General features: G+C 41.2%; 1 protein-coding gene across 4 annotated transcripts in view; it reads left to right on the top strand.

The window, feature by feature from the left end:
* Window positions 1-12,929, top strand: part of CUL2 (cullin 2) — a 2,069,186-nt gene that overhangs the window by 787,488 nt on the left and 1,268,769 nt on the right. For all 4 annotated transcript variants that reach the window (XM_044066711.1, XM_044066712.1, XM_044066710.1 and 1 more), the window contains one exon: window positions 4,465-4,561. In XM_044066711.1, the coding sequence (XP_043922646.1) occupies window positions 4,465-4,561 (97 nt within the window). The remainder of the gene's footprint in view (window positions 1-4,464; window positions 4,562-12,929) is intronic.

Below are 12,929 nucleotides of genomic sequence, written 5' to 3'. Positions count from 1 at the left end.
AGGCTGGTTGTGAGAAGGAGAGGTTGGGGAGAGTAGAGAGCAGTAGCTCATGAGATACCATGTCAAAGGCCTTTGAGAGTTCTAAAAATACAGCAGTAGAGAAGAGGCCATTGTTTTTGTGATGAAGTATAGTGTTGGTGAAGGAGAGCAGAGCGGAGGTAGTGCTGTGATATGGCCTGAAACCATGTTGGGTTTTGGAGAGGAGATTATTAGCTAGGAGATAGTTGGAGACCTGGGTGTTGATACATTTTTTAAGTATCTTGGAGAGAGGGGAGAGGTTAACAATGGGGTGGTAATTGGAGAGGTCAGTGGGGGGGGGGGGTGCTTTTGTGGAGGGGTGGAGGGGAAGGATGTGGGATATTTTCCATATCGAGGGAGCATATCCTTCTGTTATGGAATGGTTGATTAGAATTGAAATTGGGTAGGCTAGTGTATCATATGCAATTTTCAAGTATTCAGAGGAGAGGTTGTCAACTGTGAGTTTGGTGGGTTTAAGTTTTGACAATAGTCTTTTGATGTTGGAGGTAGGTACTGAGGTGAAGAAGAAAAGAGGAGTGGGGGTTTAGGGTTAGGAGTTGGGGGGCTGTTGTAGGGAAGTGTTTGTTTAGAGATGTTATAGCTTCAGTGAAGTGTTTGTTGAAGGATTCAGCAATACTGCTGGAGGAGGGGGGGGCGTGGACGGCTGGGGGTTATCGACCTTCCCTTGGTGGAGGATATTGTTAATAGTGGACCAGAATTGCTTAGGGTTGTGGTTGGTAGAGTTTAGGGTGGATTTATAGTAGAGGGATTTGTCTAATTTTATATGCTTTTTGGCTTTATTGCGCAGTTCAATGAATGATTGCCTGTCTGAGTTATTGTTTGTTAGACGCCACTGCTCCCAGGCCTTATCTCTGGATTTCATTAGGGTTCTGGTTGTCTTTTGTAACCATGGGGCACGCCTGGATCTGACTTTGGCATTTCTTACAGGAGCATGGGTGTTTAGGATGGAGAGGAAGGTATTGTTGAAGAAGTGGACAGCCTCATCTAGGTTGAGGTATTTTAGTGGTGACCAGTTAATTTTTTGCAGGGAGGAGATGAAGGAGTTGTGGTTGAAGTTGGACTTGCTCCGTACTTGCCTGTGGATAATGGGCTTCAGACTGTTTGTGTGGTGCCGAATTAGGAAAGTTTGAGAGTGGTCACTAAGACTCAGGTAAGCAGCCTGCTAGGTAAGAGTGAGGGGCTTTGTTGACTAGGATCCAGTCAAGTAAGGTATAATTGTTAGGGTTTTTGTTGATTCGGGTAGGGGATTGAATGAATTGAGTGAACCCATGGAGATTAAGGTGAATGGTTGGGAGACTATTATTGCAGGATAGCCAGCTGATGTTAAAGTCACCGAGAATGATGGTTTCCTGGGAAAGAGATAGAGTAGCCCAGCTGAGGAGATTTTCTAGGGGTGTGATATTTTGCCCTGGTGGGAAATAGCATCCTATGATATTGATTGTTTTGTTTGGGTTTAGTTTGAGATTGGTTAAAGGATTTCTTCATTGTTGTGGTGAGGGGCAGATGAGTTCAGGAGTTGAATATTGAGGTGGTGTTTAAATATCAATGCTACACCACCTCCTTTTTTGGACAATCTGTCTATGCGAAGGATATTATATTCAGGTGGATGTATTTCCTCACTTTTGATGTGAGGTTTAAGCCAGGTTTCAGTTAGGAAGAGAATATCTGGGGAATATATGCTTATGCTGGCATGTAGTTCTTGGATTTTATTGCACATGCTTCTGATGTTTAGGGACATTATAAGTAGGTCTGTTGTTTTCTTGTTGGCTAGGAGTTGAGTTGTGGGGGGGGGGGGTTGCTTGGATTAGGGTTTGTGGTTGGGTTGGATTTGGGAGGACCAGGGTTTGGATGGATGCCTCCAGCGAGGGCTAATTTATAGAGGGTGTTTAGGATATGTTTTATATACATAGTAAATTGTTTATGGTATCTTAGGGATATTTTATTTTTGAGTGTGTTATGTGTTTGGTAATGGAGTGTGTGCTTGGTAATGGAGTGTGTGTTATCAGGATGTTACAATCATATAGCCAGATTTGCTGCAGGCATGGCTTTTAGGACCCACCATTGCCAGAACCTCAAAGCACTGGGATGGCTAGAGTATCTTACCTTTCTACAGTTCAACCAGCTTATAGTAGAGCATAAAATACTCCATCAACCTGATAACACCCCTGCCCTCAAAAATACTCTCACCCCTCATACTGCCCCCAGGCCATTACGCTCAGCTGATAAACTAATGATACTGACCCAAGAATCCAACAATTCTGCAGGCGATGCTATATATGCCAACTCAACCAGTAAAATCTGGAATCTACTCCCTACTACCGTTACCAAGGAAACCTCACTACCCCTATTTAAAAGAGAACTCAAAAAATACCTCGCATCTCATTGGCTGTGCTTTTGTTCTAAACCTTACTAACAACTTCACTAATACATGTCTTGCTACCCAACCTGCTGTTTAACCAAGTATCTATGCCTCATAGCATTTTAATGTCTAAGCATTGTGAAGTATGAGATCTGATTGTATTCTGTGTTCACATTTTCTGATATGTCTTTGCCAACCAGATGCAAGTCTCCACATTGTGTATATTGATATCTGCCTGTATTCTTTGTCTATATTTTTCTAAACATGTCTGTCTGAGTTTATCACTCAGTGATGTATGTACAGTCTCTTTTTTGGTATGTGGAGCTTTTCTCCCCGGGCCTCCGCTGAAAATGAACATGTATCCAATCGGACTATCCCGGTCAACAAATGTAAAATAAATAAAAATACACTGGAAAGAGTCTAATATCCATGTCATTTTTTTACCTCACTAGGTGCAATAAAATGTGTGACTAGAAATGAATGCTTGCTTAAACAAATTAGACATTCCTGGAATATTGATGTGTTTGCTGTATTAATGTGCACTGCTTTTATAGCTGAGTTAGATGCATTGTGCATAAGTAGCAGGAAAGATCATACTTTTGACTGATAGAGTGAGCGGGGAAGGAGCTCTGCAGCTAAGAAAGTCTTGCTCAGTAGAAGAGAAAATTCTTTAGCCACATTTTTTTTAGCTGAAATGAGAAAGGGAACATAAATATCTATTAATAAGATAGCAAGAAAAACAGATTAGAGAGAGTCACTCATCATCATCTTCTTTCGGCTGTTCCCGTTAGGGGTTGCCACAGTGGATCATCTGTTTCTATTTTTCCTGTCCTCTGCATCTTGCTCTGTCACACCAACCACCTGCATATCCTCTCTCACCACATCCATAAACCTTATCTTAGGCCTTCCTCTTTTCCTGTTACCTGGTAGCTTCATCCTTAGCATCTTTTTCCCAATATACTCAGCATCCCTCCTCAGCACATGTCCAAACCAACGTAATCTTGCCTCTCTGGCTTTGTCTCCAAACCTTCCAACCTGGGCTAACCCTCTAATATACTTATTCCTAATCCTGTCCACCCTCGTCACACCCAGTGCAAATCTTTAACTCTGCCACATCCAGCTCTAACTCCTGACTTTTTGTCAATGCCAATGTCTCCAACCCGTATAACATAGCCGGTCTCGCTACCCTTTTGTAGACCTTCCCTTTCACTCTTACTGGTACTCATCTGTCACAAATCACTCCTGACACTCTTCTCCACCCACTCCATCCTGCCTGTACTCTGTTCTTCACCTCTCTTCCACACTCACCATTACTCTGAACTATTGATCCCAAGTATTTAAACTCATCCACCTTCGCCACCTCTACTCCTTGCATCCTCACCATTCCTCTATCCTCCCTCTCATTCACACACGTATTCTGTCTTAGTCCTGCTGACCTTCATTCCTCTTCTCTCTAGAGCATATCTCCATCTCTCCAGGGTCTCCTCCACCTGTTCCCTACTCTCACTACAGATCACAATGTCATCTGAAAACATCATAGTCCAAGGGGACTCCTGTCTGATCTCATCTGTCAACCTGTCCATCACCATTGCAAATAAGAAAGAGTCACTGCAAAAATATTTTGATATTCTCTCCAGAGCTTCTCAGGTAAAACAGTAGTACAGAAGCCTCCCATTCAAACTGAAATAGAGAATAGCCTGAAGGTAAAGAAATGGCACCACAAAGCCATACAGTGGAGATGGACTGTCTTGTTGGAAGAAAAAGCTTGGCTGAGAAATTTCCGATCATTTTATTTATCAGCTTCTGAAAGTCAATTTGGAGTAGAATAAGTTTTAGAAAACTTATCACCAAGTAATGACACAAGTATTAATACTTTATAGAAGTTCAAGATATAATGAAAAAAGTTTTACTTTTTTTTTTTCTGAGTGGTCTTTTCAGAAATCATTTTAACATTTGTACTTTGTGCTGTTTATAAAAAAGCAGGTTCTGTTTTATATCTTCTGACTTGAAAGAGCATGGAAATAAAACGTGATTTTCCCCCCCCGTTTTGTGCTTATGTATTCCAGTGATCGTTGTGGAGAGGATCCAAATCAAAAAGTAATCCATGGGGTTATTAACTCCTTTGTTCATGTTGAACAGTATAAGAAAAAATTTCCCCTTAAGGTAAGAATACTGCCAAGCAGTGAATGGAGTTTCACTAAATGTAGATTGCTTAATGGATTTGAATCATACTTTTTGTATTAAGGGATTTAGATGTACTCCTGCTGTGACTGAGCACTCTTGGTCTTAAATGAGAGCTCTGTCTTGATGTTAGCATTTGAGTGGTTCAGAGCAACTAGCACAAATACTTTACAGACTGAGCACTTCTTCCTCTTTCGAGGTTAATTCAGTGCTAGATTTTGTTTCATATTTTTTATTGTATTTTTCTCTGCTGTACTGTTTCACTGGACATAATTCCTCTCCATTGCTCAGTACTTTTACCATCTCATGGATCTATGTGCTAGAACTTACAAGGTTGCTGTTTCGAATGCTAGGATAACACATCATGTAAATCCTTCCAGACATCAAATTTTGCCCCTTGCGCGGTCTCCAGGCCAGTTATGTGATGGGACACTAGTAGATTCCTTCTGCTTCTCTGCTGTCTGATGATAAGGACTGAGCTCAAGAAGTGCAGATGCTAAAGACATCTGTACTTGTAGGGATGCAAGGATATTGAAGGCCTTCTTCCTCTTCCCATGTCTTGCAGCAGTTTATAAGAAAGGAACATTTCCTTCCCTACCCACTGCTATCTGCAAAAGGAACATTTCTCAGACTTCTGTGGCTTTTGGTAATGACCACTTATATGATTCATCATGCCACAGTTTATATGCAAGTGATTCAGTGGACCCTTTTTATCTAGTAAAATCCAAACAGCTTTAACAAAAGAACTCAGAAACTCCAAACGCTTTTGAATGAGTGCTAAAGAAAGGGTAGAAAGGCATTGTTTTTATCTAGTGTAGTTAGGATTTGGGCTTGTTAGATTTTCTGCTCAAATTATCAAAATGATGCAAGCAAGATATGTTGTGATGGACAGTTATACATAACTTTGTACAGGTATACATCTTAATCCTGATAATCTTATGTTCCAGATAACATCTGACTTGCCATGACTGGACTGGTAAATCCATTTCAGTGTTTACATCGCCTGAAGCACACATTGACTTCATGACTGATTTTGGTATTATTATATTAGTTTGTTGTATCTTAAACTTTGTTTTACTGCAAAGTTTTTTTTTTTCCTTGAAGTTTTAAAAGTGGTTGGTTAGGGTCAGTTAGCAGTAATTCCTTTTGTATTCATTGACTGAACAGGAATTGTATCTAGCCAATTAATGGGAGGAGCTGTGAAACCATTTTCTCATTTAAGGTATTCACCTACATTCCTCTTCAGCTACACATCTCTGAATTTAAAACTGCTACACTTGCAGCTTCCCAGAGCTCAGAATCATCGCATTTGACTTTCTGTGATTGGCTAAGACTCCCATCAGTGGAAGCAGAACACGTCCTATAAAAACAACTAAAAGCTTAAAGGATTTTCACAGTTGAATCTCCTCAGCATCTTGCACTGGTGGATTACATCTTCTAGACTCTGATAAGATCCTTTAAGGAAATTTCCCTTCATGTTTATTATTATATATTTTTGATCTGGCATGCCACAAAAGTCCCCATAGATCAACTTAAATATAGACAAGTAAGGAATGACACAAAAAGATCCATTATGTTAGACAAAAAAACTTTTGCTACCATCTACAACAGACACTCCAGAATCAGCCTCAAAAGTTTTGGGCAGGTATTTATAAACTTCTTCACCCAGGACAATCCACCACTCCTACCTCCTCAGATACCAACCAAAAACATACAGAAGAAGTTGCCAATACCTTTAATAGCTTCTTTACTGAGACCATCCAATCCATAGCCAGCCAGCTATCTCCTGGTGGCCTGAATGCAATTGTTACTATACCCAGCTCCCAACTCTCCTTTCACCTTCAACCAGTCTCCACATCACTAATTCGATCCCTAATCAAGAAATTAAAACCAACCACCTCCTCAGCTGATCCCCTACCTGCAGAGTATCTACAAAAAGCTGCAGATGCCATAGCATACCCCATCTCCATCCTGATTAATAGAACTATATCAGAAGCTTCCATCCCCTCTATCTGGAAGATATCCCATATTATCCTGCTCCATAAAGGTGGCAACTCTACTGAGCTATCAAATTGAAAACCCATAGCTATTCTATCACCCCTGGCTAAAATTATGGAGAAATGTATCCATAAACAATTGTTGAGCTATCTTATCCAAAACAATCTACTCGCCAACTCTCAGCATGGCTTTAGACCATTTCACAGCACCATTTCGGCCCTCCTCTCCTTCTCTAACATCATAAACCAAAACCGTAACAATAACATACTTTCCTCAGCCCTCTTTATTGATCTCTCTAAAGCCTTCGACATGGTAAGCCACCAATTACTCATAAACAAACTGACAACCTTTTTCCTAGACAACCAGGCTATCCAAAGGTTCCAATCTTACCTGAGTGGTAGACAACAGGCTGTCCTATGGCAAGACAAATTGTCCACCCTTCTACCTATCACTTTTGGAGTCCCCCAGGGCTCCATATTAGGACCACTTCTTTTTTCTATCTTTATTAATGACCTGTATGTGGTCATTCCAAATGCAGCCTGCATCCAATATGCAGACAATTCCACTTTCATTTGCTCAGCTACCTCCCCCTCTGATCTGCAGACTTTAACCCAAAATGCTTTTAATACAGTTGAAAACTGGCTCCTTAATTGTTGACTCATATTAAATCCTAACAAAACTAAGCTGCTGCTGTTCACCCCCACCCATAGGTCCCCCTTACCAACCTTTACTGTAAAGTCTAACAATGGCACCATTATTTCATCTGATCCCTCTACTAAACTTTTAGGTATAATAGTAGACAGTAACCTTAAAATTGATATGCACATTAATCAAACTATTAAAACAGTCAAAAAACTTGGCTCACTATACAGGATTAAACTCTTCCTAACCCCACTAGCCAGGACTTTTATTGCCCGGACACACCTACTCTCCACCCTGCTTTATGTTTCCCCTTTATTTAGAAACCTGAGTAAAGCTAACCTTAAACTATCAAGCTGCTATAATAATATTTCTAGATTTGCCACTGGAGCAGCATACAGAACACACCACTGTCATAACTTATATCAGCTATGGTAGCTTGAATTACCTAGCCTACTTCAATACAACCAAATAATAATTGCACATAAGATTCTTTACCAACCTGAAAACACATCAATACTTAAAAACCTTATCACCCCCCTACAGTAACCTCAAGACTCTACTCTCATCCAACAGACTACTAGTTCAAACAGTCAAAACCAACAACTCAGCTGGTGACTCGTTGTTCACCAACTCTGTTGGCAAAACTTGGAACTCTCTTCTTATTGATCTTATTTCAGTTCCCTCTATAACCCGATTCAAAAATAGCCTTAAACAGTACTTTAAAACACGTTGGTTATGTCCTTGCCCTAACCCTGACTAACTGATATCCTATAACCATATGTTATAAGAAGACTTTTACTTCACTTAGACTGCGTGTTACTGTTAGTCTATGAACTGGTTATGCTCTAACATGAGAGAGCATATGTCTTTCTATCCTTTCATTGTACTGTATTGCTGTGCTTATGTATAAATGAAATAATTTTCTCTATGTATGTTTGGAGCTTTTCTCCTTGGGCCTCTGCTGAAAATGGACATATATCCAGTCAGACTATCCCGTTCAACAAATGTAAAATAAATAAATAATTCTTTAATTATAAAACTATATATATATATATATATATATATATATATATATATATATAGATATATAGATATATACAGATGTATTTGTGTGTGTGTGTGAATTTATTTATATGTGTTAACTTTTTATTTTAATATTCTTGCTATTTACTACTGCTGTTAATTCCTCTTGGGAATTCTTAGTGTTGTGTAGTTAGTATGCTTAATAGTGACGTATGTAGTTATGGGGCTTTTTTTTTAAGTGTTTTTATGACTTTTACTGGAAAACTCTGGTGTCAGTTGAATCATAGGGTCTGTATCATGCACATAGACCAAGAGGTCTTTAAGTTCCATTGTTTTTCATTTTGAAGTTCTGACAGGAAAATATTACATTGTTCACATTTTCTTCATTTTATGATATTTATTTCTGATTTAATACCGCTGTAGCAGATTTTATTGTTAAATCACGATTTGTCTGCAGATTATTTTAGATGCATGATCTGTGGAGATTTTTTTTATTTTCTGGCAAGCGAATCTCTAAGTAAATGCTCATTTGTAATATTTTAAAATATTTCTGTTTAAGGGCTTATATTTGTTTTTTTTTTTTTTCACTAATTGGACAAGTACATTTTACTTGTTACTGTGACTGCGTGTGCTGCTTACTACATTGTGTAGACTGCAGAACTAGGCTTAGCACAATTTAAAATGGTTTCTGCTGTATTTTATGCAGTTTAACCCCGTTTGGTGTGTGGGAATACAGTTTATATGCTCTGTTATTGCTGCCCTTAGTCAATCCTTAATAGTGTCCGTCTGTTATTATGGCTGGTGTTTTTTTTCCCCCTGACTTGATGGATTCTGATATGGTTGAGCACCCCCTGCCATCGGTAGTCAAATTCAGTTGTACCTAAAAAGAAAAAAAAAACTCAATAAAAACATGCCACATCCTATGGGCTGTGAATCTTTACTTGCCGTAACCACTAACATTTTTTCTGTCACCCTCTGAAGTGAATCTTCTATTGTACAGATGTCAGACACGTCCTCTGGGACTGTTCCAGTACCGGGGTCAAGTACGGAAGAATCAAATTTTTTAGGTGTAGGAGAGGTCTTGACAGACATAGCACTCTGTCCCCATACATGTTGTCATCCAGTGTAGTTCATAGTAAGAAGAAACAGAAGCTTCACCACACGACAAGCAGGATTTTACCATGTTTAGGGTGGATGTGGTTTCTTTAGCTAAGAGTGTTTTACAGTCTGCTAATCTGAGATTATGCTCTCTAGATCTGTCTAGCACAGCAGATTTTTATGGTGACTGTGATGCATACAGTACTGAACACTCTTGAGTCCATTCAGTCTGATTGTTCAAAAGATGAACAGGTTCAAAAACCCAAGCAAGTGTTCACCCTTCCACAGATGCTAGCTAGGTTTCGAAATGTATTTGAGTGGAAGAATTTATTATCTTATTGAGGATGAGATTCCAAATGTTTAAGCTGATGTCCTTCTATTCTTATGTTGCAGTATTCATAACATTACGGAGTTGCTGCCTGCAGCGCCACCGTCCGGCCAGTATACCAGTCTTTTTCACAGGAGGGTATGTGTGACTTCCCTTACCAGGGCCATAAACCGACAGGTATAAAAGTGACGTCTGCATGTACCCTCATCAGAATTTTTCTGCAGCAGTGAACGTTGGACTCCTGTTTGCCAATTCCACAAGCAGATCATGTTTCTTCAGAGGACCGAATACGATTCTGTTCAAGAGCAGACGACCGTTTCTTCGACTGATAGAGATAAGTGCCCTGTTGGGTTTTTTCCTAACTTTGATTACAGTTTAGACTTGCATGTCAGCTAGAAAGGGGAAGTGTGCTTGTGGGAGATAAATTTCTCCCAAGGACTCCCACGAGAAGTGCATATTTTGCTTAAGCGAGGCCCATGACCATATGTCCTGCCCTATTTGCAAATCTTTTGTCCCCAAAACTCTCCAAAGCCGCTTTTGCAGCACTGAAGTTGTATTTAGAGAACCAAAGGCTATGTCATTTAGCGCTCAGTATGGAAGGAGGAGTAGGCCCATCTGCCAAGGAAGAAGGCCAAGAAAATCAGGCCGGAATCCCACGCTGTGCCTCAGGCATCTGAGCAGGTTCTAGAGGCACTTGAAAGCCCGGAATCAGCTCAGATGACAGTTACCAAAGCAGGCCTGGGAACCTTAATGAAAGCTGGGGTGCCAGAAACCACTTGTACGTCCACTGAGGCAATTCAGCCATCAGAGACTGATGGCAGAGGGGAACCACAACTCACACAGTCGGAAGGCCCTGCTCCTCCTCTTCCTACTAAGCAGACATCCAATTCTGTGCTTTCTCCACCGGCAACTCCCTTGAAGAGGAAACAAAAAACTAAGCACCCTGAACCTCAACTAGTACCTGGTTGGGAAGTGTTATCCCAAAGTCTTTTTAAGGCTTTTCAGACATAACAGCTCCCCCTACTCTCTCACCTCAGCCACCCGTACAGGTATTTGAGGAAGATTACTCCTCTTCAGATGAATCCTTCTCTTATGAAACCCAGATAGACTCCCCTAAGGATTTCATTACTCCAGAGAAGGAGGATTCTGTTTCTCCTGAATCCCCAGGAGAAGAATTTACCTTTGGGGACACTGTCTCCCTCATGAGGGAACATTTTAAGTGGCAGGCTTCAGAGGTATCCGAGTCCAAGAAAAGGTATTTTGACCTCTTACAAATGGAGCAACCATCTCCTTCTGCTGGCCCTCCCTTACTACCTACTTATCAGGATACTTTTTTGGCTGCTTCTCAGTCTCCTGACTCACAAACTCCAGCATCTAAATAACCAGACTATTTCTATAAGGTCCCCAGGACAGCCAGTTTCTCTTTAGAAATCCACCAGCAGATCCAGCTGTTATAGCTGTCTCTGCAGACAAAGGTTTTAGGTAACTACCTCCCGCTGCCCTTTACCCAATGGATAAAGACAGCAAATTTATGGACAGACTAGGGAAAAAGGTTTATACCTCCTCTACTTTAACCATAAGGGCCTTGAACTACCAACCACACATGACTAGGTATGTTTTAGATACCATTTCCAAAGCCTCTACCCTTCTGTCTGTGGTACAGGACTCCCCTATAAAAGCCCAAGTTAATTCCCTACTTTCCACAGCATCCCAAGTGACCATGCACTCCATTAAGTGCAGTTACGATGCTGTGGAAGCCTTATCTAAATCAGCTGCTTCAGGATCAGTATTAAAGCAGTATTCCTGGGTAAGGTTTCAACCTCTCCCTATGGATGTTCAGACAAAATTACTGGATGCAACCTTGGACAATAAGGCCCTCTTTGGATAGGCTTCTGCTGAGCTCCTTAAATCCCTTTAAGAAAAGGGGAAAGAATTACAGAATCTCAAACATCTTCTGGTATCCCCTATTCCTAGATACCACAGGAATTACCCACAAAAGCCCTCCGTTGTTAGAAGGCAGTCCTTTCACTCAGCCCTTCCATCTAAGGGACGTAGTCAGCCCAGAAAAAGTTCTCTTCCCAGGTTTCCCTCCAGCTTCTCCACTACATCCTTTCGGAGTCAGTCTGACCAATCCAGACCACCTCCACTGTGACTCACCTCAGTTGTGTCCAGAAACACCCTTATCCCTTCATCTCATCCTCTCCCTACCCTCCTGGTAGAGAATAACAGCAGAACAATGGGTCCTCTCCATCATTCAGAGAGGATATTTCATGAACTGGTGGATGCTCCCACTTTTTCAAGGTATCCCTCAACCACCAAGAAACCAAATCCACCTATTCCCAACCATCATTCAACAACTCCTAACTCAGGGCACCATAGAACAGGTGCCTACTCCACAAAGAAACACAGGCTTTTACTCCAGAATGTTTCTTGTACCGAGAAAAGACAGACCTTGGAGGCCAATCCTAGACCTGTCCTTCTTAAACCCCTTCCTCCACGCTCCCAGCTTCAAATTGATCACCTTACCCCTTCTCTTACCACTAATTCCCCCCAGGCATTCATGGTAGCCCTGGACCTGAAGGATGCCTATCTCCACATTCCTATCTGTCTAAATTACAGGAAATTCCTCAGATTTGCAATAGGCTCCTGTCATTTTCAATTCTCTGCCTTGCCCTTTGGTCTCTCCACTGCTCCTCGAGTGTTTACAAAGTGCCTAGCCCTCTTCATTGCTCACTACAGGACCCAGGTTATACAGATATACCCATACCTAGATGACCTGGTCATCCTCCATCAAGACTACCAAGTTCTACTGTTTCACCTACAACAGGTGTCTTCCACCCTAACTCAGTTAGGGTTCATCCTAAATCTAGAAAATCACACTTGTCCCCCTCGCAAGATTTGGTTTTCTTGGGATGCAGGTTCAGAACAGACGGCATGAAAGCCTTCATTCCAGACCAAAGGATCAAGAACCTTTGCATATACTTGAGTCAGATGCTTACGCACTCCTCCTTGATGGCAAGGGAATTACTGAGAATGCTAGGCCACATGGCATCCCTCATTCCCATGTTACTTCTGGCAAGACTCCATATGCGCAAAATCCAGTGGGTCTTGAAAAGCTTATGGCTCTAACACTCACAACCCATGGACTTACCTCTTCCACTCTTCCTGTGCTTAAAAAAGGAAGTTCAGTGGTGGGTCTCAGCACTGCAACTCAACCTAGGAACCCACCTTCAACTTCCAGCCCCACAACAACAGGCCTCC

This window comes from Protopterus annectens, chromosome 3.part1, assembly GCF_019279795.1.
Source record: "Protopterus annectens isolate FY-2018-M chromosome 3.part1, PAN1.0, whole genome shotgun sequence".
Lineage (NCBI taxonomy): Eukaryota > Metazoa > Chordata > Ceratodontiformes > Protopteridae > Protopterus > Protopterus annectens.
This window is presented reverse-complemented; position numbering and strand designations above follow the sequence as displayed.